This window comes from Plutella xylostella, chromosome 12, assembly GCF_932276165.1.
Source record: "Plutella xylostella chromosome 12, ilPluXylo3.1, whole genome shotgun sequence".
Lineage (NCBI taxonomy): Eukaryota > Metazoa > Arthropoda > Insecta > Lepidoptera > Plutellidae > Plutella > Plutella xylostella.
This window is the reverse complement of record NC_063992.1, coordinates 1,796,393-1,820,139: the sequence shown is the minus strand read 5'-3', so window position 1 is coordinate 1,820,139 and position 23,747 is coordinate 1,796,393. Positions and strand designations below refer to the sequence as shown.

The following is a 23,747-nucleotide window of genomic DNA, read 5'->3' as shown; positions in this document are numbered from 1 at the left end:
AATCTTTAAATAACACAATAGCTAAGGTAAGTTTACACTTTTAATATTAAAACGTAATAAGAGTAATTCTCTATAAAATATATTTTACATAAAAATATTATTCGCTAACGGTATATAAAAAGCTTCTAAAGCTGCGGTCTTTTGGGTACGTTGATGGTGACTGTCTTGTTCTCTAAGTACTGGCTGATGCCGTCTTCTCCTCTGAAAAAGGGAAATAAATAAGTAACGATATACCCACTAAAGACTATAAAGTGAATGTTTTGTTTTTCGTATCAGGAGTAACTCACAGAGCGCCTGAAATGTTTTGAAGCAGTTTACAGTAAATTACAGGTCGCGTTTGTATAAAATTTACGTAATCCTCCTTAGACCCCTAACCCCCTAACCTAAAGACTTATCACGGCATATGAATGGCAAGTATACGTACAGCTCTCGCCCTAATCCGGAATCCTTGAACCCTCCAAAAGGCGTTTGGCTTGTCACGTAGTCGTAAGTGTTCACCCTGAAAAATAACGGCAACGCATGAGTATAAACAAAATATTCAGTTCATATTTAGGTAGGTACTGAAGAGAACAAATTTGAAATATAACAAACTGAAAATTTGATGAAAATCTGTTTAGTAGTTTTTACGTGAAGGTATAGCAAACATACTCACAAACACACAAACTTTAGAACACTAGTAGGATATTAAGAAGAACAAGAAGAGGAAGATGAAGTGGAAATCTCACCAGACTGAGCCAGCCCTGACGTGTTTGACGAAGCTGAGCGCGGTGGTGATGTCGTTGGTGATGACGCCGGCGGCGAGCCCGTAGTTGGTGTCGTTGGCGCGATCCACGATCTCGTCGAATGTGTCGAACTTGAGGATGCTCTGCACCGGCCCGAAGATCTGGAGACAAAAGAAAGGAGTGTTTTGAAGACAAACAAAAAATGCCGGCAGATCCGATTTTAAGACAGCCAGTCCCAACCTATCTAACTCTAGTTAAAATACTTAAAATAATAGCAACAACAAAGCAATCACCAGAATAAAAGTGACCCAAATAAACAACTTAGCACTTTTATGCTTGAGCAAGATTTGATAGTTCGTCCGTATAATTATGGCCTAATAATGATGGGGTAGATAACTAGACATTGTATTCGAGTTTTCAATGCCATTTTGTGGTATACTACCAGATACCGTAGCACCACTTAGGTAGCCTTGATCATAAATGTGCTAGGTATACCAAATAATTATATTCTTTTAAATCAGGGCATGGTTCGTCAAAAAATTACTTAGTACTATTATTCTGATTCTGGCTTTTAAAAAAATCCTCATTATTTATTAAACAATTCATTATCAAATATAAGTAATTCATCCTCCCAGTGGTACCTTATTGGTTGGTCGAAATACTTATAGCTAACCGGAACGTAGAAAGTTGTTCGAGGTGGCCAGTTCGAAAGCATTCATTTGTGGTTAAATTTAAATTGCTCAGAGAATAAAATAGCTGGTGATTGGTTTCGCTGAAATTTTCACATTATAAATAAACCTTGTAACGTTAGTGAAGATCAAAAAGCGTGATTTATTATTAATTAACTGAGTATAAATTGCGATATCACTCACGACCCTTCGAACTGAGAAATCAACGTTGCTAATGAATGGGTTTACTTCTGATAAATTGACGTCAATATCCTATCCGTCAAGATATATGATTTTGATAATGCTAATAAGGTACTATCACACGAGTGTAGAAACATTATCACTCACGTGATGCTACTTAGTATATTTATTTACCTAATCGCTTGTGGACAGTGGGTAGCATTTATGTATAGATTCATTGGTGTTGTACCACTTGCATTTGTGTCGGTGTTTATTATGTTACTTTAGTTCCAATTACACTATTTAATAACTTTACCTCTTCCCTGGCAATCTTCATGTCATCCTTGACATCAGCAAAGACAGTCGGCTGGATGAAGTACCCCTTGTCTCCAAGTTTGTCCCCTCCAGCCACGAGCCTCGCCCCCCCTTCCTTCCCAGCCTTGATGTAGCCCAACACCTTGCCATACATCTCTTTGTCGATCTGAAATTTAATCGCTTTCCATCACTTTCAATGCCGTGATTGCCGTTGAATAGTGTGAATTGTCGGCGAGGCTATAAACATTGTGGAAATTGATACGGTTTTTATTGTGGTGCGTGTAAAAAAGGTGATCGCAGATGCGTTGATTAAGTACTTTCGTTGGCACCGTTTTGTGATTCTTGATAGGGACTGCGTACCAGTTTACATAGTTGCCTACGAACAACTATGGTACCTACAAATCTTTGGCTAATCAATCCATGCTCATCTAAGTAGTTTATATTTCGGTAATGCAACATTCGTACTATGCACATTAATAGTAGCTACATTTTATCAGTATCTTCATGGTAATAAGCGTATCATTGTTTATTATAGTTTAATTGATGCAATGGTATAATGATGGTAACCTAAGTACCCCTTCAATCATCTCCACCATTACCTGAGGCCCTTGCTCGACGTCATCAAACGGGTTCCCCACAGACCTCTTCTTGGCGATCTCGGTAGCTTTCTGCACGAACTGGTCGTAGATGCCGGACTGCACGTAGGTGCGGGTGCCGGCGCAGCAGCACTGGCCTCCGTTGGCAAAGGCGGCTGCGTGGGCGATTTGCGCCGCTTTTTCCACTGGAATGGGTGGGGTTTAGGTTAGGGCTGGATGTATGGTGGGGAAGATGGGTTGTTGGCGCTTTTAAGGCATTTTACTGTATGATTAATTCAAAGGGTCGAGTTTAGGTTAGGTGGGACTGGATGAAAGTCGGGCAAGATGGGTGAATGGCGCGTTTGAGGTACCTATTTAGGACTATAAGTCAGCTTAATGCGTGGAATTTGATCTTATCTTTGATAAACCTAAAATTTTAGTAAGCAAATACATTTTTTTAACTTTGAAATATTCAAATTACTATTCCTTGTCTAAATGGCATGGCTAATTGATAGGTACATGTTTTATTGATATTTACCGTCAGTATCGTTGAAGACCACCAAAGGGCTCTTTCCTCCAAGCTCCAATGTCACTCTCTTGAGGTTCACAGCTGATGCGGCGCCCATGATGAGGCGGCCAACCTGCATAACAAATATTTCCTTTTAGTTATTTGCAAACGAAGGTAAAACCCTTGAAATTGATGCACAGTGAGGGGGTATAATAATGCTTTAGAACGGTCGTTCCGATTTTCAAAACCTCTCTAAACTTCATAGGGTGTCACACCCTCGGTAAAGCCACCTCTTATTGGTTAATTTTGGCCTAGGTAGATATCTGTTTTGGTGCTTCAAGACAAATTATCAAATTCCAACGTCCTTATCCTTCTCAATAGCTGTTACATGTTCCGCAACAATTCAGAGAGGGGGCGAACTTCCTGTACGTAGCTCTCTCGAGTGGAACCTTTATACGCAAGAAACATTACCTGCCTATTTATCACATTACCAGCGCAACCAATCCCTTACCTCAGTGGAGCCAGTGAAAGCCACTTTATCCACATCGGGATGGTGGGTAAGGGCTGCTCCTGCCGTGGGTCCGTAGCCTGGCACCACGTTGATGACACCGGGCGGGAACCCGGCGTCCTTGACCAGGGCGGCCATGGCCAGCGCGGTCAGTGGGGTTTGCTCCGCTGGCTTCACCACCACCGTGCATCCTGGGGAGCACAAGAGTTTGTTGAGCGCTAAATGATTTCATATTTAATCGATCACTTGTCTGAATTCCTAAAAATTATACAATTTTGAAGCTACTTGGTACCTAACTATAGTTTATTCATGGAAAATACAGCCTCGTTTCTGTATGTTGAAACAGATACCACTGTGTGTGTCTGAAGTAGAATGTCATGAAGACCCGCGAGGAGAAACCTCCATATATCTTTAGTTTTACATGTGTGCTAGTTATATACAAATTGCGACTAAAATGGGTCCAAATGTACATCAGTGAAAAACAGGTGGCTCGCTCTGTAGTCTTATGGATATAGTTAAACGTGTGTATAATATAGTTATTAAACTATGTAGTAAGCATTATGTACGTGATCAAAATATAGTATGTTCAGAGTTTGGAGCTACTCAGACAGTCTGGTGACTGATAATGAAGTTCGAAGGTCGAAATTTTCGTCTGAATGTTTGTAAACATTCACTTTTTTATCTTAGCCCGATTAAACATGGACACGTGAGCTAGGTTGAGACAATAATATGGGATGAAATCTTTGCTAACCACAACATATTCGAGTTATAATTATTTTACTCAGTGGTAAGCAGTTTATAATTAAATTTATTAGTACAGTAGATAAAACCCTAGACTAAAGAATTAGGAGTTCTTTCAGTTTAAATTTCTGTGTCCTTCATTATCAAGCAGTCAAGACATAGACAGGACAGAGGCGTGGTCCGAATTGTGAAACAAGAGCTCGGCTTATCTCCCATTTTAAATGATGATAATGAAGAAGTACTTATGTTATAAGTATTTAACATACCTGCGGCTATTGCTGGAGCAATTTTCCATACAAACATGGGTATGGGGTAGTTCCACGGTATGATCTGGGCACACACTCCGACTGGCTCCTTCAGGGTGAACGACAATACGCCTCCATCTGGAAATGGAGAAGATATTGGTTTTAATAATAATCTTGCGTGTCTTATGCTATAGGTTACAGATATAAAGATTATCTATTTCTAAACTTCCATTGTCCAAAAATAGCTAGCATCGTTTTCTGCTGTATAATTTTAATTCTGTTCTGCGAAACATGCTTGATAAGCGGATACTGCAGACTCTTAGATTCGCACTGCTCAGTCAGTCATGAGAATTCGTAGCAGTCTGGTATTTTCCAATCAAAAGGGATACTTACCGGATTGAACTACAATTTTATCTCATCCCAGACCTACACACAAATACGAGACAAAACATTCCTTGATGTGATCATGATCGGATCACGCTAGTCCGTCTGGTAATCACGTGTGTGAGATCCCCTTATTACTTATTCAGACATGAAATAATATTATAGTTTTGTCATGTGCCAGATAAGACCGATGTATCCTATTCAGATGATGAAAAAGTAGTGTTACTTATGTTTTATTGATTAGGGCATCTTAGCTTGTGTGTTGCAAAGTAAACAATAAACAAATATTAAAAAGGTGACTATAAGATACTAGATACAAGTAATGCGAAACTCGCTGTTCCCGCAAGCTTTGAAATAAATATTTTGATTTTGGTTTGCCTTAAAAAGGGAAATCATTTCCCGGGGGAAATCCGGGATAAAACCAGACTTAACTCTTTTCTATCTTCCTTTCAGTCGACTAGTCATGTTAATAACCAACATCAATCTTACCTGCGGGTATCGTATTCCCATGAATCTTGTCCGCCTTCCCAGCGTAGTGTCTCAGTACAGACGCCGAAAAATACACTTCCTCTTCAGCCTGCTTCACCGGCTTCCCGCAGTCCAGGGTCTCCAGCTCAGCCAGGTACCGGGCCTCGGCTTCCATCAGGTCTGCCAGCTTGTTCATGAGGATGCCTCGTTGAGACGCGTCCATGGTGCGCCATAGGGAATACCGGTGGAACGCTCTCTTAGCCGCCGCGACTGCTATGTCTACGTCTGCCTGAAAAGGAGACGGTTAGATTGGTTAAGTGTGTTGTTTAATAGTATCGTATATAATAGTGGTAGTCATGTGTACTAGTATTACCTACTCAATGAGAGATAAATCATATACATATACATGTAAATAATTATAATGTGGCGTATTCTACATTCCTACATATCTAATTTGTTAATTAGCTTGCAGGTGTTATGTAGGTACTGCATTGTTTATAGTCGACATAGTAGATATGGCAGCCCGTAAAAGGACATACTAGGTACATAGGTACGTAGATTGGTAGTAATTCATCGTAATGATATAAGCTATTAATAGCCCTAATGGCTGTAAGCTATTTACTCCATGTGTTTACATAACAATGAGAGTTGTGACATGTTGTGTGTTGTGATTTATGAATTTTTCTGATCATGTGATCATGAATGATGAGTATATGATGGCTTATAAGCGCTGCGTTTGCACTTCCATAGGATTGCAAGGAATATAACAAAAAATATATATAAATCACTTGGTCATACGGAGAAGGAAAATATCGTGGGGAAACCTGCACATCTAGGTTCCAGACCTACTGTACCCTAAGTGCATATTCATAGTAGATAGTGAATAAATTAGGGGTTCCTTTCTTCCATCACGAGACCAATCACGTGAACATCTAGTATCTGACTACCCCTTCGGGGATTACTCTACAGATTATGCTACTTAGATTACAGTCTATGTATGTACTTATTATGTATGTTAAAACGGCGATACGGCTCGCGACCTACCACGTGAATGTACAAAGGTACTTACAATTACAACGAAAAGCGGTTGACTCGCTTGCTCGTCACCTCTGACTACCCCTTTGGGGATTACAGTTCGTGAGCATATGTATACATGTAGGTATGTGTGATGTGAACTTACCTTGTCTCCCTCGGCTACTTGGGCGATGACGGTCTCATCCTGAGGGTTGATGGTGGGGAAGGTCTTCCTGCTCACGGCATCCGTCCACTCGTTGTTGATGAACAACTATGTAAGAAAATAAAAACTAAGTTCTATATGTAGGTAATGGAAGTTTTAAAAATCTGGTAAAGTTAACGTTGGAATGTTGTTGAAGGGTTCCGTAGATACTTAGGTACTAAATAAATCGTCAGTATCAGTTATCGAGTGGCATTCAGCTGTAGATTTTTCAAAAACTCATATTTTATAGCTATAAAATCTAATAATAAATGTACGAAGGTACCTACTTATTAATAATAAACAGCATACTTTCGCACCACATTGATAGTTAAACTCAACCATAATTACATTTAAACCATTTTTTAACGTGATTGCTAGTTGCTACCCACACGGTGTTGTTACCTCTAATTAACGATTTCCCGACAAGTTGAACTAAATCTTTTGTACAGTATTAAGGAAAACCACGTAACCTATATTATTAGTAAACAAATCCTTACCTTATTGTATTTAACTTCGACTTTAACCATCTTGGAATAGGAACTATTTTATACTGATATGTTCAAACGACCACCGCCCTGGCCAGCTGATGTAGAACTAAATTTCGCAATATGGATCCAGTGTTGCAAACACAAACATCATATTCCCATAAAGGTGGGTGAGTATTTTCTGTTCTGGAAAATCTTCTGAAATTCGTAATAGTTATGTAAAAAAATATATGACAGTTTCCTCTGAATAAATTAAACCATATCTTAAGATAGTGGTTAAATATGTACACGTATACAAATAAAATTACTTACACATAGGTATACCTTGTTTCACGGGGAAAGACATCTGATACAAACAAAACCCACCCTTATTCGAATGTAATAAGGGTCCTGTCAGATGTCTTTCCCCGTGAAACAAGGTATAATTATTCTTAAAATTAAATAAATAAAGCAATTACGGACACGTTGTAGTCAATGCAGTGGGACAAATAGGAAAGGGAATAAAATGATACAAATAGTAAAAATAATAAGTACAAAATTAATTTTTAAACGGTGGTTACATTATATAAATATAGATTTTCTAATTAATACTTTAAACAAAATTAGGAAATCAAACTAACTTAATAAGTAGGTAGGTATAACGCTATTTATTAATGCAAAAGGTAATGCAATCAAATTATAACTTATTATGCGTCAAAATACAAACATTAAAAACTTAATAAGTAAGTATGTAAATTTAGTGTGAGTTTAACATAGTTAATAGTTATAGGTATGAAGTTTAAATCAATAAAATAACCTGTTTTAAACTTTCTGCTGGTAACATTTTTATGGATTATAGTTGCTGCCAGACACGAGGATTGTAAAAAACTCTTTTGCACTTGACTTAAGAGTTATTTTACACTGCTTTATCGTTCTCAAACATACAAGAATTTTGTATTTATAAATTCGTAGGAAAACCAATTTCGCACACACGTTGCAAATTGCAAGATACATCTTTCTTTGTAAAGACATTTACCCTAAAGAACATGGATATTGAAAAGACAGATAATGTGGTCTATAATGCCGTTACATTACAATTAAATTAAAAATATACGAGTACATATACCATACTCACCAGATAGCTATAACTGGTATAATTTTTAAATTTATAATAAAGGTACCTTATTCAAGGATTATTTCAAGGATGCCTTAGTGTTATGTTATACCGCACCTAGTTTTTGCATATATTTGCTATGGTGTATTGGGTCTATACCTATACACCATAGCAAATATATGCAAAAACTAGGTGCGGTATAACACTAAGGCATCCTATAATTTTGTGCGAAGTGGCGAAAATAAATTTAATTTTCTAGAATAAGTATATCGGATAGCTAGTACGAGATCAACAGAAATAAATGAGATTTATGTTTTTTTCAATGGCCACGGCTCTAAAACATCTCTAAAAGCAAAAATATAAAGCGGTTAATTATGTTTCTGCTGATGTAGTTAAGTACCTTTATTATAAATTTATGTTTACAAATTTGGCCTATTAAAATGAATTGTAGACCCGAAACCAAATATTATACTTTTCTACCATACATTTTCTCATTAACAACCTTAACACTCGATCATTTCTAGTACAATTACGAGTAGTAATTACAACTTTATTAATTTATTATTTGAGTGCCGGTGTTATCAAATACAAACACTTCAATTTATAACTACACTTACATAGCAAACAATTGTTATATGTTTATAGGAGATTAGCCGGTTATGTAACATTGGTAACGTTTCCGTTGTTATTTATTGTTAGTTACCTAATGTTAATCATTTAATTTTAGCACTCTGTAGGTCTGTAAGGCAGGGATATAAACTAAACTTTATAATTAAACAAAGAAATCTATAAATTGCATGATTATTATTATTGATAATTATATGCATTATTTGATCAAAATATCCTTCCACCCTAGCTTGTCTTGAAAAAATCACTTTAAGCGATAAGACCGCAATTTTGTATGTGTTAGTATTTAATTTATGTAAGTTTTTTTTATGTGTGTGTACAAATAAAGAATATTCTATCTATGTATGCTCTATAGAGCATGTAGGGTAATCAAATCACAAATCAACAGTAACTTCTAAGAATGACGAGAAATTGTCTTGCTACTACTACTACTGACTGTCTTGCTACTACTACTACTGACTAACAGTCTTGATCAAGGCCCCGGAGCGCATTTGAATCTCCCTACTGTTTCATAGCTACGGTTTCACACTTACTTTCGTGAAGCTGATAAAAAATAAATCTGATAAGTAATTTTCTGCATGAAACTTCACCCTTACTTTACCTTACCTTAATTTTCAGGTCGTTCATAAACTCGATGCCCTTTTCACTGTAAGTTGGTGCATATTGCTTATTAGTTATTAACAATGTAGGTACACATGTACATCTTGAATCAAACAACCAATTTGAGAAAATAAATAACTTCTATACTGACATGATATTTATATCTGACTTTATATTGCTTGGTATTTATCGGCTAACTAAACAAGCTGTTTTATGGAATCAGTACCTGGTACTAGTTATTATTCTGTGTCAGTACTAAGAATTGATTATTTTGAAAATATTTCGCGTAAATCATTTCGTTGGCTTCATAGTAGTCCATTGTTGTATTGTTACGCTTTTCATTTTTCAGTAGCGGTTTGTTTAGGTCTATTTCTTGGAATGTGGTTCCAGGCCATATCAGTTACATTATCTCTGAGGTGCACTTTTCATTCCCGGAATTTCTAATAAACTTTTAAAAGCGATGCGAAACTTTACCATATCGTTTGTATTGTTGATTTGTTATCATGTGATTTGATTACCTTTCGAATTTTATTGTCGTCTTTTCACTTAGATTATTCCTACATCTACCAAGATTTCAATATGAGAATTTATGCATCCTGGCATATTGTGACAAAGGACGAAGTTATATAAAGGTAAACTTTATAAAGAAACTTCAACATATTTTCCAATCACGTGTATTTTATATATTTTTTTATAAAGAAGTGTTAAATAATTGACTTTGGTATATCTGGATGACATTTGCGTTACTTAAAACTGTGGTTTCTTGGGCAAGCTGATGGTCACTGTCTTGTTCTCAAGGTACTGCTGGATGCCCTCTTCACCCCTGGAAACAAACACATTTGATTAATTTTAGAACTAAATATTTCTAGAGTGCAAAGGACTGTTTGGAATGACATTAACTAAAATATGCCTATTTCATAGGAAACCCATGTTTCATAGGACAGCAGAAAGAAATGTCGCTGAATGTATAAATTAATCAAAATACGAGAGATCACATTATGTTTATGCTCTTTAGCTGACTCTAATGAGAATGGTCCACCACCGCCCACACCGCAATTAAGCTAAAAGTACGGAAAGGTTTTATATAAAATTCTCCAGTTGTCCAGCTTATTTATGCTTACACCAGAACAACACATAATTTACAAAAAGTCAACTTACATTTCTCGGCCAATGCCGGAGTCTTTGAATCCTCCGAAGGGAGTCTGACAGGTCACGTGCTCGTACGTGTTCACCCTGGAAATATAAATCATTATCTTAGACCTTTATAAGTAAGAGTATATTGACGTAAAAATTGAGGTAGAGATTTAAGGAATGTATTATGTGTGCCAGTGGCATCGAAGCGAATGAACCGGTTTGAATGTGGTTTCTTTAGGTGTCTCGAAAAATTGGTTTGAGTGTTACATAATACGAGCAATAAATAGTGTAAATCCAATTAAACGTTAACAGAATCCCGTATTGCTGACCGGTATCAGTAAGTTTTGATTGAATTCTATGTATTCTATCACATTACTCACTGCAGAGCTTATCCATGATGGATTTCTGAACAAAAAAGATCGAGGAAAGGTCTTACCAAACGGAGCCAGCGCGCACGTGTCTTACGAAGGACATGGCGGTGGTGATGTCGTTGGTGATGACGCCGGCGCCGAGACCGTAGTTGGAGTTGTTGGCGCGGTCCACGATCTCGTCGAAGGTCTCGAACTTGAGGATGCTCTGGACGGGTCCGAAGATCTGAGGAGAGATTCAGGTGAAGATCAAGAGTTGGTCAATGGAGAAGAAGAAAATGGAGGATGAAGTTATTGATAGTGGGAAGAAAGGAAGAGTGGAAAACTAAAGACTTTTGATTCAGTTCAGTTAATGCTAAACATATACCTATTGCTCATGGAGAACAATATGCTGATGGAAAACCTAAAACTGGCTGGCAGATGTATGCCACGTCTTCATGATAATAATTATTTGCAGCACATTACTGGATGTTACTGAAACTGGTTTTATATAGGAGCTATTATGGCCAATCACGAAATTCATCCAATATGTTACCTCTTCCCTGGCAATCTTCATGTCATCCTTGACGTCAGCGAAGACCGTGGGCTGGATGTAGAATCCCTTGTTGCCCTTCCTCTCTCCGCCAGCGACGAGACGGGCTCCGCACTTCTTGCCGGCGTCGATGTAGCCCATTACCTTCGTGAACATGTCATCGTCGATCTGAAACAAACGATGTCAATAAATTACAATACTCAAAGAGAATAATTTGGAGTATACAATGTGCTTCAATCATCATATTTATTCTCCTTCCATGGTTTCGTTCTAACCATAAATTATTCAAGATCTATGTAACACTACAACACATTCTGTCTCCAATTAATGTATCCGGGGTGTTCTATTAGTTTAAAAGTCATACAAACCTGAGGTCCCTGTTTGACGTCCTCGTAAGGGTTGCCAACGGTCCTCTTCTGGGCGATCTCAGCGGCTTTAGCGACGAACTTGTCGTAGATACCGGACTGGACGTAGGTCCTGGTGCCGGCCACACAGCACTGACCGCCGTTGGAGAACGCGGCATTGTGAGCGATCTCAGCTGCCTTCTCCACTGAAAACATCGGATTCATTAGCTTAAAAGTCATACTATCAATAACAAAAAACCATAGAACCGAAGTTCTCTCTATAGAGCAAGCACTGACGCGGGAAAAGAAGAGCTTACTGCAGAAATTATGATATTTACCATCAGCATCATTGAATACGACCAGAGCGCTCTTGCCTCCGAGCTCCAGAGTGATACGCTTCAGGTTGACTTTGGGGGCTGTACTCATGATGATGCGGCCAACCTGGAAATAAGACAACATAAACAATTATCATGATTTTAAATTTGTGAAGACTAATCAATCATGGAAGAAGAGCAAGTCTGCCAGTACAAATAATACCATACCTCAGTGGAACCAGTGAAAGCAATCTTGTCAACGTCAGGGCTAGCTGTCAGGGCGGCGCCGGCAGTGGGCCCGTAGCCGGGGACCACGTTGACGACTCCTGCCGGGAAGCCAGCCTCCTTGACCAGGGCAGCCACGGCCAGCGCGGTCAGAGGGGTCTGCTCGGCGGGCTTCACCACCACCGTGCATCCTGGGAGAAGTTGAGAATGTATAGTTTTGTAGAACATTGAGTGTGACCGTTAGCTGCGCTAGCTAAGTGAGGAGAAACCGAAATATTTTTTTATTATAAAGGGTAGCATTTTGAGAGTCAATTCGAACATTAGATATTAGACAGTCGTAATGATAACGTTTTAGATAGCTCTAAGTAACAGTGACTACTAAATGTAATTATAGGTATTGCGTGAAAAAAACCTATTTAGGTATCATGGTAGACAGACAACATTATTTGCGATGATATGTGATACTGTTGTTGAAATAACATACCTATTAGGTAATCATGACAGACAAAATAACATAGCAATCATTGTTATTGTGCATTTATCTTTCAATAGGTACAAAGTTGGAGTAGTTTAGATTACTTAACTAATTAACATAATAAGACCGTACACTGTGATTGTGATCCATAATATTTTCATTTAATCCAATCAACAGTAAGGGTATGGGAAAAAGGAAGAGCAAAACACTACACAGCTGACCAATTGAAAAATAAGGAAAGGTTTTTTTCTACTATCCTGATGACTTCCTATCATTAACGGACCACGGTGGACGGAGCTCCTATGGACCATCAAAAGGCAATCCTTAACGTTAAGATAAAATACATACCAGCAGCCAGGGCGGGGGCGATCTTCCACACGAACATGGGGATGGGGTAGTTCCAGGGCAGGATCTGTCCGCACACGCCCACCGGCTCCTTCAGCGTCATGGAGAGAACCTCACCATCTGCAGAGAAAATATAGTAGTCAGAATAACTTATACAAACACCAAGGCACAATTCTGTGCCCAACTGGCAAAATAGTCTATGAATTTACAGCTTTCCAATGCCGGTTGTTGTGATAAGAATGTGTTTGGTCCATGGATCAGTCAATCGCGTGACGATAACTCTTGTGCTCTAATTGCAATTATAGTCTAGAGGGTTGTTGTGAAATTGCAATAGCATTAAGGTTAACACTCCAAGACTTTATAAAATTGGGGTCTGGGGGTAAAGAACTTGAGCTCTAAAATGAAGGAAATCTTACCAGTAGGAATGGTGCTTCCTAAAATCTTGTCAGCTTTGCCAGCGTAGTACCTGATGACGGACGCGGCAAAGAACACTTCTCCGAAAGCGTTCTTCACTGGTTTCCCGCAGTCGAGGGTTTCCAGGTCTGCCAGGTATTTGCTGTCCCTCTCTAGCAGGTCAGCCAGCTTCAGGAGCAAGCGGCCACGCTGAGAGGCGTCCATAGTGCGCCATTCGGAGTAGCGGTGGAAAGCCTTCTTGGCTGCGGCGACCGCCTTGTCGATGTCAGCCTGTAGGATATTGATGACCCGATTCAGTATTATAACTATAGATATTTTTCAAGTCAATTTGTCTGATGTTTATTGGTACAAGGGTCAGTAGGATCACGCAATATCTACACTAAATGGACTAAAGGACTGTTAACACCATGAATAAGTTAGTGTCCGCTGTTCATGCCCTAGTTTTAAGAGGGTCACTTGAAAGGAGCCTTGTAAGGAACCTCGTTTATAACACTGGGCAGTCAACGATGGAGTCAGTCTGGCCAATCCGCACACCATGGTGACATGACCTAGTCTAGCTGTAGTGTTTGTCACCGACACGCTTAGAAGAAGACTTTGTGTAGTCTGTTCACTGTACCTTGTCTCCTTCAGCAACCTGGATAATGACGGACTCATCCTGGGGGTTGATGGTAGGGAAGGTCTTCTTGCTCACGGCGTCCACAAACTCGTTGTTGATGAACAACTGCAATCAAAATACAACGACCCATTTAGTAGGAGCATTTGGAGCAATTATTGGGAAACTCAGCCTTCGGTATTTAACTACAGCTGTTGTATAACCGTTTCTAAAAATAATGGACCTTAGCAGGCCACCTAACCACAGTTACCATAAAAAAATAGATAGTGTTCAAAAGATGCGGTGTCAAATTTCTATTAAATCTGTCAAATACTGTTCTAAATACCTACCTAGACTACCTACCCGTTAAAGATTCTCTAACTATTTGAGCTTATAACAGAATCTTTTTTTATCTTCTACATCCTAAACTGAAATAGCTAGAGTTTTATTTTACTTTTTCTTTAGTATATTATTTTTTCTGTTCAAATCGTACTGTCCTTGAATTACATAAAGGTACGCTAACAATCTCAAGATATGTCCTCGCCTCTGCCCTCTTCAAATGATAAAACCTGATAACCACTACAATGACAAACTAGTAAAGAAAGTATACTTACTTAGGCTAGCCTAGGTAGGTATAGTAATTTTCATAAGTATCAGTACTCCTCTTATCCAGGCAGGTTACTTTGTTGTTAATAAGTGTAAATAGGATTCAAGTTGCAGATAAAGTATACGTGCTTTGGTTGGATATTAAAGAGACGCCTATAATTGTATGTACTTACCTATAGACCTAATACAGATTCATTGCGCGATCTACCTAGTAAAGTATTAGTACACCGGCTAAACGTAAATAAACAGTACTTATGCTGTACTTTGCCGTCGCATTGTCACCCTTAACTCGAGCTATGCAAGTGTTAACTTTGCACTGCAAATGTGGCTGGTCATCTACACCAGTATTCTTAGAACACCATGTACCAATATTACTAAGCAAACAAAACCACAAAACTCGGCAAAACAGAAATGTTAATATAGATTGGTACCTCAGTAGTTCTTAAACTAGACGGTTGATAATCTCTATCTATCTATGCATGCTAATCAGTTATCAGTTATTTAATCTTAGCTTCTGTAACTGCTAAAGGGTCCACCAAAGATTAGACCAGCTTAATCAATATTGTACCGATTCGCATTTAAAACTGCCTAGGAGTCACCAGTGAGGACAATCGTAGCAATATTGTATGTTAATGTTTCTCATTTAGCTGGTTTGATTATTGTTGTTATTCTGTCTGTCTGGCCTTTTATTTTTATCCAGAGAACTGACACCCTGGATTTTATTAACACATTTTATATTTGATCCTCCTTTTATCTTTGGAATACCACGGCTAAACCTTCAGCAGCGAAAGCTCACAAGCAAAATATATATACTATTAATACTATATCGTAAGTAATAATTTTAGAACGTCTGAGCAGCATAACAGTTTTTTAACTATAATCAGTTGTTTACACCGAGCTCATAAGTAGCATATATTCCACAAATAGATCTCAGTGGTGGCATTATGGAAGCAAATAGTAATAAAACAACACTGTGCATTCAACTGGGATAAACATGACCAACTCAATATGCTGGGGGCGTATGATGTACCATCAATGTCGTTTATCCTCTTACATGTTAACTCTTAGCTTCAATGAGATAAGGGTGCAAACGGGACAAAGTACAGTTGAAATGTATTTTATAGTACAGTATGTCCAATCTACTGCCTCTGTGGTCTAGTGGTAGAAGCTTCGCTTCATGACCCAGAGGTCCCGGGTTCGATTCCCGGGTAGGATCATCAATTTGTGTTTCTAAATTGTGGTTCTAAGTTTGGTTAGGACACAGAAGGCTGATCACCTGATGTCCGAAACAGTGAAACGATCCATGCTGTCGGATGGGCATGTAAAGCAGTCGGTCCTGCGCCTAGCTCTCTCCAGTCGTGTCGGTCAATCCGTCCCATTGGGTTATGAGAGTGATGGAACAGAGAGTGCTCCTGTGTACTGCGCACACACTTGGGCACTATAATCTACTCCTGCGTAGATGGCTGATCTCAAATGAGATTGGCCGCCGTGGTCGAAATTCGGCTAGGAGGACATTATTATTATGTCCAATCTCATCAATTGATCATTGTTCACTTTGTCAAAGCGATTTGTCGGATGATCAACGGAATTTACCAGAGACGACGACGCGACGATTTTATTTAATGATGAAAACAAATAACTTTTATAACTTTTACGGGTAAATGTGTGATTTGCTGTCGCCTTTCTGTGGTATTACAGCTAGGAAATTCATTGATGTTTCTTTGGGTTTGAATACTTAGGTTAGAATAGGTTACTTACATTTGAGCAACATCGTCAGAATAATTTTGAATTTTACGTAAAATATTTGTCTTTCAATCGGTTATAAACATTAACAATTAACATCCATTCAAATTCATAGATCTTGCCTGATGGTGACCAACTATTATTATGATGATACCTAAATGGCCCCCAATCTAGCTGTCAAGGCCTCGGATCCCCAGTTTGATGGTCAAGGTCTAGTTTAGTTCGATGTGTGTGTTTTTATAATAGCGTCAATATTTTATTTTCGTACGATACAAAAAAAAAACTTAAATGTACAGGCTCTTACTTTAAATTTCGTTAAATAACTACATTCTACCTACTACTATAATGTGAAGCACCTATCTCATCTTATCAAATCAGATTATACATCGATTATACATTATTATATCACCAATCAAGAATTGTAAAGAATGTTACGATTAGTAAGCGGTAGTTTGCAGTCTGCACTGCAAAATAGTTAATTATAATGTTTCTCGGGACATTCACAACATATTTATGATACACAGTACACATGTATACACATTTTCATTACGATTACAATGAGACTAGCAAGTAGCCACTCCCTAACTCCTAGGTATGTCTTTGTTCCTGGTTGGTAAGCATGACAATTAGGTCCTACGAGTACAAAAGGACTGTAAATAAGTGTACTTAGATTTCAGCTACTTATTTCAGTAGAAAATCTGTTTTAGGAAATTAACTAAACAAACTTTCATGAAAAACTATGATAACATGATGTATTTGATGACTTTTATGTTTGCACAAATGTTAGCAGGTATCTGAGTCAGATGAATAAACTAATAATGACTAAAGTACCTTCTCGAAACATACCTTTTAGATTCAATCTTTGCCCATAATTATGTGAGTTTTTTAATCAAACAGTAATTGAATCATAAGCACATAAAACAAAATGTTTGCGTTCAGCACACTGAAAAACTAGTCATAAGTATTTTCTTTCATGAATTTTACCTATAATTTCCACATTCAAACCTTCTTCCCGAAAAATATCCTTAGGCGTATAACACCTAAGTCCTAAGCATATCTAGAATAATAAAAACCACGTACCTTAGTGTATTTGATATCAACTTTAGCCATGTTTGTGTCGGTACGTGGGTCCGCCTCCGCTATCCCGCAATGAGTGAGATATGAGTCGCCGGCCGGCACCGGGTTATATAACCGTTACCAACCGATAATACCACTTGTGTTGTGTTTGACAACAACTGATAAATGTACAGATGTGTATAATAGTTGGATTGTACAGTATGTGAATGCTTTAGGAGTATGAAAGGAGTTGAATAGTTGCATAGTTTCGCAGCATTGAAGGTTCTGAAATTCCTGAAAGAGTCATAAACTATAATTTACCTCACAAAAAATAATGATGATGATGATGTGTGGACGTGTACAAGTACAACACCTAACCTACTGTATCGTTGAGATAATGATTATAGTACCTATCTATTATGACGCCTGAAAGTGATTTCATAATAATGTGCAATCTTTGTTGTTAGATTATCGATTCTATAATGATTTCAAAGATCACCAAGCTTAACACTATACCTATATCAATAATATGTAAGCTATGTTTCATGAAAATCAGTTCAGTCCTACGGTTCTATTTTTCATTTTTAAACTATTGCAGACTTATGCCTGGCTGTTCATCTTAATGTTTAAACCGTCGCCAACTTATGCCTGACTACAGTCAGGCTTTGCTATGCTTTGCTCCCAAGAGTGAACCTTATATTCACCACGTCCTCTCTCCCTCCAGGTCTAGACCCAGCGCGTCCGCTGGTCACGAACTACGGCTCCCGTCAGTTCCGCCTCGGCCGGGACGACGCGCACGTGGTGCAGGTCATCCACACCAACGCCGGCTTCCTGGGCGAGACCGGGCTGGTGGGCCACGTCGACTTCTGCGTCAATGGAGGGATCTACCAGCCCGGCTGCAAGGGGCATATGATGCGTGAGTTGTTGTTGTTGATTTTGAGATGATAATACCGCTTTTATAGAAATGCAGGGCTGCTGAGGAAGAACTGTTGATATGCTAGGATTCGGAGTGCTGCTGCGCTAGCTGCAACTCTTGACTCCAAGCATTAAACGTACCGATTGGATGACTGGTCCCCAAAACTGCGTGTATCGGTAAGCAATAGTTGCACCACTGGCCTTCAGTTTGCGTTTGGTGCAATATTTCAGACTCCAGCACCGTTCTAGGAAGAGCGGAGCTGCTAAAATCCTCCAGGCTTATGGACCGGCGCTCTTATACTACAGCCTGTAGTGGTTGCATAATCTAGGCCGACAGAGTGTGGTGGCTTGGGGCCTGCGCAGGTCATCCACACCAACGCCGGCTTCCTGGGCGAGACCGGGCTGGTGGGACACGTGGACTTCTGCGTCAATGGAGGGATCTACCAGCCGGGGTGCAAGGGGCATATGAGGCGTGAGTAGCTGCTGTTGGTTTAATACTAATACCGGTTATATAGCAGAGCTGCTGAGGCAGTTGATATCCCAGGATTCGGAGCGCTGCTGTGAATGTCTTGTCTCCATGCACATGACTGCTCTCCAAAACTGCGTTTGTCGGTAAGCAAAAGTAGCACCACTGGCCTTCAGACTCTAGCACACCGGTCTAGGTAGAGCGTAGCTGCTGAAAATGTAGCGTGTGATTTCCATGAGGCTTATTGACCGACGCTCTTAAATAGGTCGCCTGTAGTGGTTGGATAATCTAGGCTGACAGAGTGTAGTAACACTCTTGGTGACTGGGCCGGGACGACGCCCACGTGGTGCAGGTCATCCACACCAACGCCGGCTTCCTGGGCGAGACCGGGCTGGTGGGCCACGTGGACTTCTGCGTCAATGGAGGGATCTACCAGCCCGGCTGCAAGGGGCATATGATGCGTGAGTAGCTGGCATTGCTTCTGAAGTGATAATATCGCTTTTAGAGAAGACAGGGCTGCTGAGGAAGAACTGTTGATATCCAGCATCCGAAGAGCTGCTGCGCTAGCTGTAACTCTTGTCTCCATGCATTAAACGTACCGATTGCATGACTGCTCTCCAAAACTCCCTGGTCTTCAGTTCGCGTAACACGCTAGCACCGGTCTAGGTACTCCAGTCTGCTAGACCGACGATCTTAAACTACAGCCTATAGTGGTTGCATAATCTAGGGTGACATAGTGTGGTGGCTTGGGGCCTGGGCCGGGACGACGCGCACGTGGTGCAGGTCATCCACACCAACGCCGGCTTCCTGGGCGAGACCGGGCTGGTGGGCCACGTGGACTTCTGCGTCAATGGAGGGATCTACCAGCCCGGCTGCAAGGGGCATATGATGCGTGAGTAGATGGAGTTGCTTCTGAAGTGATAATACAGTTGATATTCCAGGATTCAGAGCGCTACTGTGCTAGCTGCAACTCTTGACTCCAAAACGTACCTACCGATTGCAAGACTGCTCTCCAAAACTGCGTATGTGATCCCCTGGTCTTCAGTTCGCGTAAGACACTAGCACCGGTCTACCTAGAGAGGGGTAGCTGAAATTGTAGCGTGTGATTTCCTCCAAGCTTATGAACCGGCGATCTCATACTACAGCCTGTAGTGGTTGGATAATCTAGAGTGACAGAGTGTGGTGTTGCTCCTTGGAGCCTGGGCCGTGACGACGCGCACGTGGTGCAGGTCATCCACACCAACGCCGGCTTCCTGGGCGAGACCGGGCTGGTGGGCCACGTGGACTTCTGCGTCAATGGGGGGATCTACCAGCCCGGCTGCAAGGGGCATATGATGCGTGAGTTGCTGTTGTTTCCGTAATGCTAATATTGGTTATAGAAGAGCAGAGCTGCTGAGGCAGTTGATATCCCAGGATTCAGAGCGCTGCTGCTGTCTGGTCTCCATGCATATGACTGCTCTTCAAAACGGCGTATATCGGTAAACAAGTAGCAGCACTGGCATTCAGAGCCCAGATAGAGCGGGGCTGCTGAAAATGTAGCGTGTGATTTCCTGCAAGCTTATGGACCGATGAGCTTAAACTACAGCCTGTAGTGGTTGGATAATCTAGGGTGACACAGTGTAGTAGCACTCTTGGGGACTGGGCTGGGACGACGCGCACGTGGTGCAGGTCATCCACACCAACGCCGGCTTCCTGGGCGAGACCGGGCTGGTGGGCCACTTGGACTTCTGCGTCAATGGGGGGATCTACCAGCCCGGCTGCAAGGGGCATATGATGCGTGAGTTGCTGTTGTTGCTACTGAAATGCTTTTATAGAAGAGCAAGAGCAGGGCTGCTGAGGAAGAACTGTTGATATGCTACGAATCGGAGCGCTGCCGAGCTAACTATGATTCTTGTCTCCATGCATTAAACATACCGATAACATGACTGCTCTCCAAAACTGCGTATGTCAGTAAGCAATATGAACGGACACTGGCCTTCAGACTCTAGCACCGGTATAGGTAGAACGGGGCTGCTGAAAATGTAGCGTGTGATTTCCTCCAAGCTTATGGACCGGCGATCTTATACTACAGCCTGTAGTGGTTGGATAAGCAAGGCCAGGGAAAGCGTGTGTGATGGGGAGCCCTATGTTCAGGGGTGGGCGATAACGTGCTGATGATGGCTCCGATTTGGGTTAATTTCACCGGCCGTAAATACTGTATATGGATAACTATACTTAGAGGCTGGATATGTAGCAAAATGGGAATAGCACTAAGTCTGTGCGCTGTATAAATCTGTGTTTTACTTATGGACTGCATAAACCACTTCATTTATACATCATAGATTTCTGCGGTAACCAACCGCAATGACTGCTGTGAAAAGGTTAGTGACCGGACAACTTACATACATACCTTTTAATTCAAAGTTAATGTAGTTTATTATGAGTACTTATCTTTATATTTTAAACCTGTGTTACTTTGGATGATAATAAAATAATACATAGTATTAATTAATCTGCTCAAGTCAACTAAGTAATCTACTTCTGAATACGGCAGGTAAAACTAATGTAATTCTGCATCAACTTTTCTAGTTACGTTAGCTTCGACTCCAATTTAACATTATTAGCGAGCCCATATTGTCATTTTTCAGGCACATTTACATACAAAGTTTAACCAACAATCGAAAATAATTAAATGCAAAAGTCTGTAAAAACCCTGAAATAACGGCATCACCTGTACCCTGTACCCCCTTTTACTTTTACCCTCAAACCTTTGATCTATACCATCCAATTATTATTATTAAATACTTTATTGCACAATACTAAATATGTACATAGGCGAACTTAATGCTAACAGCATTCTCTTCCAGCTAACCTTGGGTGTTGTGGAGAAAGTTATAGGTAGTGCGAAAGACTGAGAGGAAAAAGTCAATTTGTTTAAAATACCTATAAACACTAGAATATACTTACTTGTATATAATAAATATATACCTATAAGTTACATACATATACAATACATAAACCTAATACATACTATACTTCACAAAGATAATATATATAATAATATCATCGTCACACTTACATACTACTTACAACAAAACATGTGTATTATATCAGTTAAGCTGATTGTTCTGTTTCTGGAGGTAGTGCAGACGAACCTTAGACTTAAAAGTTTCAATGGACTGCGATTGCCTTATCCTTATATGCAATGGTAACTGGTTCCACAAGCGAACCGCTGACACGGTGAAAGAATCCGAATACCCTGCCGCATTATGCTCTCCAATAGTTTTATCCCCCTTCCCTTCTCTAACCCCACCTCTCCCCCGCAGGAATATCCCGGTGCAGCCACTTCATGAGCTCGTGCTACCACGCGGCGAGCGTGCGCAAGAGCCTCCGCATTGTCGGCGTTCCCTGCGACTCCACGTGCCCCAAGAAGAGGGGCCACTGGGGGCTGAGCATCTTCAATAAGCGGGCTGTGAGACTGTCCGATGATATGCCTGATACGTGAGTATTTGGTGAAATATATTTATATGGATGAAGGTTGTATTCGAGAGAGATAGGTGCAAGTAGTAACACGCCCAGAGAGAACAGGCATACGTTCGGTGCCCCATCATTGATAGGCAGTCAGCGACTGACGCTGATCTGACTGGCGAATCCTTTGATACAAGAGTCTGCTCTTCTTGGATTTACTTAATCAAATCAGAGCGTAGCCTGGCCCGAACATAAGTATGCTAAGGGTTTCTCTGAGGAGTTCATCAGAGGACAGAGAAATACTGCAAGTGGCAGTGTGCCGGTCACATCAGTCAAACAACCGATAACAGCCTGTTAGACGCAAGAAAGTGGAGTTAATAATTATAAATGTACCTACTTACCTATTAATTATTTTATTTGTTTCAGTTTACGGGGAATGTACTGCGTGAGGCTGGACCACGAAGAGGATTGTCCTTTTGAGTAAACCTTCAAAAGTGTTGGTTATCTATAACTAGTTGCAGACTTTGTAAATATAATAAGTAATTTATTTTATACTTTTAACGTCTTTGTTTAAATAAATGTTAAGAAATTAGTTGTGATTGTAATTTATTAATACTTTAGTTATACCTTTTCATAAAGCAAAAAAAACCGGCCAAGTGCGAGTCGGGCTCGCGCACAAAGGGTTCCGTAGCTTAAATCAACCTATCTCAAAAACTATAACAGATACTTTGATCAAACCAAAAATCGTTGAAAGAGTTAATTAGCATGCATCACCTCTATTTTTTTTAGAATTTTATACCCCGTAGTTATAAAAATAGAGGGGGGGGACATACTTTTTACGACTTTGAGAGCTGATATCTCAAAAACCGTTCACTTTAAGAAAAATGTTTTTTAGAAAACTTTATATCATTTTAAAAGACCTTTCCATAGATACCCCACACGGGTATGTACATCGAAAAAAAAAATTTCATCCCTCAGTTACATGTATGGGGGGCCCCACCCCCAATTCTTTTTTTTACTATTTAGTGTCATATTTTTGTAGCGGTTCATACAACACATATTCCCATCAAATTTCATCACTGTAGTACTTATAGTTTCCGAGTAAATCGGCTGTGACAGACGGACAGACGGACAGACGGACAGACGGACATGACGAAACTATAAGGGTTCCGTTTTTGCCATTTTGGCTACGGAACCCTAAAAACCATAATAATATGCCTATAGAAAAGCGACCAGACCTTACCCCTTAAATAGCCGGTTACTGATAAAATTCTACCCTATACCTGAAAATAATAACAGTTTCGGACCATCACAGACTAGCATTACCATCAGGAACCCTCAGAACAATATCGCTCTCAGCCTGAGCACTCAGCCAAGAAATGAGAAATTGTGACTGAACTGCTTATTCTAAGATACACAATAATACAAAACAAAAA

The 23,747-nt window shown here is 40.0% G+C and overlaps 1 protein-coding gene across 1 annotated transcript; it reads right to left on the bottom strand.

The window, feature by feature from the left end:
* Positions 1–22: 22 nt before the first annotated feature.
* Positions 23–17,665, bottom strand: LOC105394354 (cytosolic 10-formyltetrahydrofolate dehydrogenase). The gene is made up of 23 exons (XM_048624427.1): positions 17,508–17,665; positions 14,103–14,207; positions 13,489–13,756; positions 13,076–13,192; positions 12,256–12,443; positions 12,052–12,154; positions 11,738–11,919; positions 11,373–11,537; positions 10,906–11,063; positions 10,494–10,568; positions 10,084–10,158; positions 9,337–9,381; positions 7,028–7,070; positions 6,495–6,599; positions 5,336–5,603; positions 4,484–4,600; positions 3,480–3,667; positions 2,999–3,101; positions 2,485–2,666; positions 1,887–2,051; positions 726–883; positions 425–499; positions 23–201 (listed from the first exon to the last, which is right to left on the bottom strand). Exons 1-23 carry the CDS (start codon positions 17,535–17,537, stop codon positions 126–128), a joined length of 2,991 nt encoding a protein of 996 aa, XP_048480384.1. The 5' UTR covers positions 17,538–17,665; the 3' UTR covers positions 23–125.
* Positions 17,666–23,747: the final 6,082 nt, after the last annotated feature.

Coding starts and splice junctions, on each gene's coding strand:
- LOC105394354 (XM_048624427.1), bottom strand. CDS start 17,537: ATGGCTAAAGTTGATATCAAATACACTAAG. Junction 5,604..6,494: donor AAGTAGCCGAGGGAGACAAG/GTAAGTTCACAT, acceptor TCTCCTTTTCAG/GCAGACGTAGACATAGCAGT. Junction 2,052..2,484: donor ACGTCGAGCAAGGGCCTCAG/GTAATGGTGGAG, acceptor ATTAAATTTCAG/ATCGACAAAGAGATGTATGG.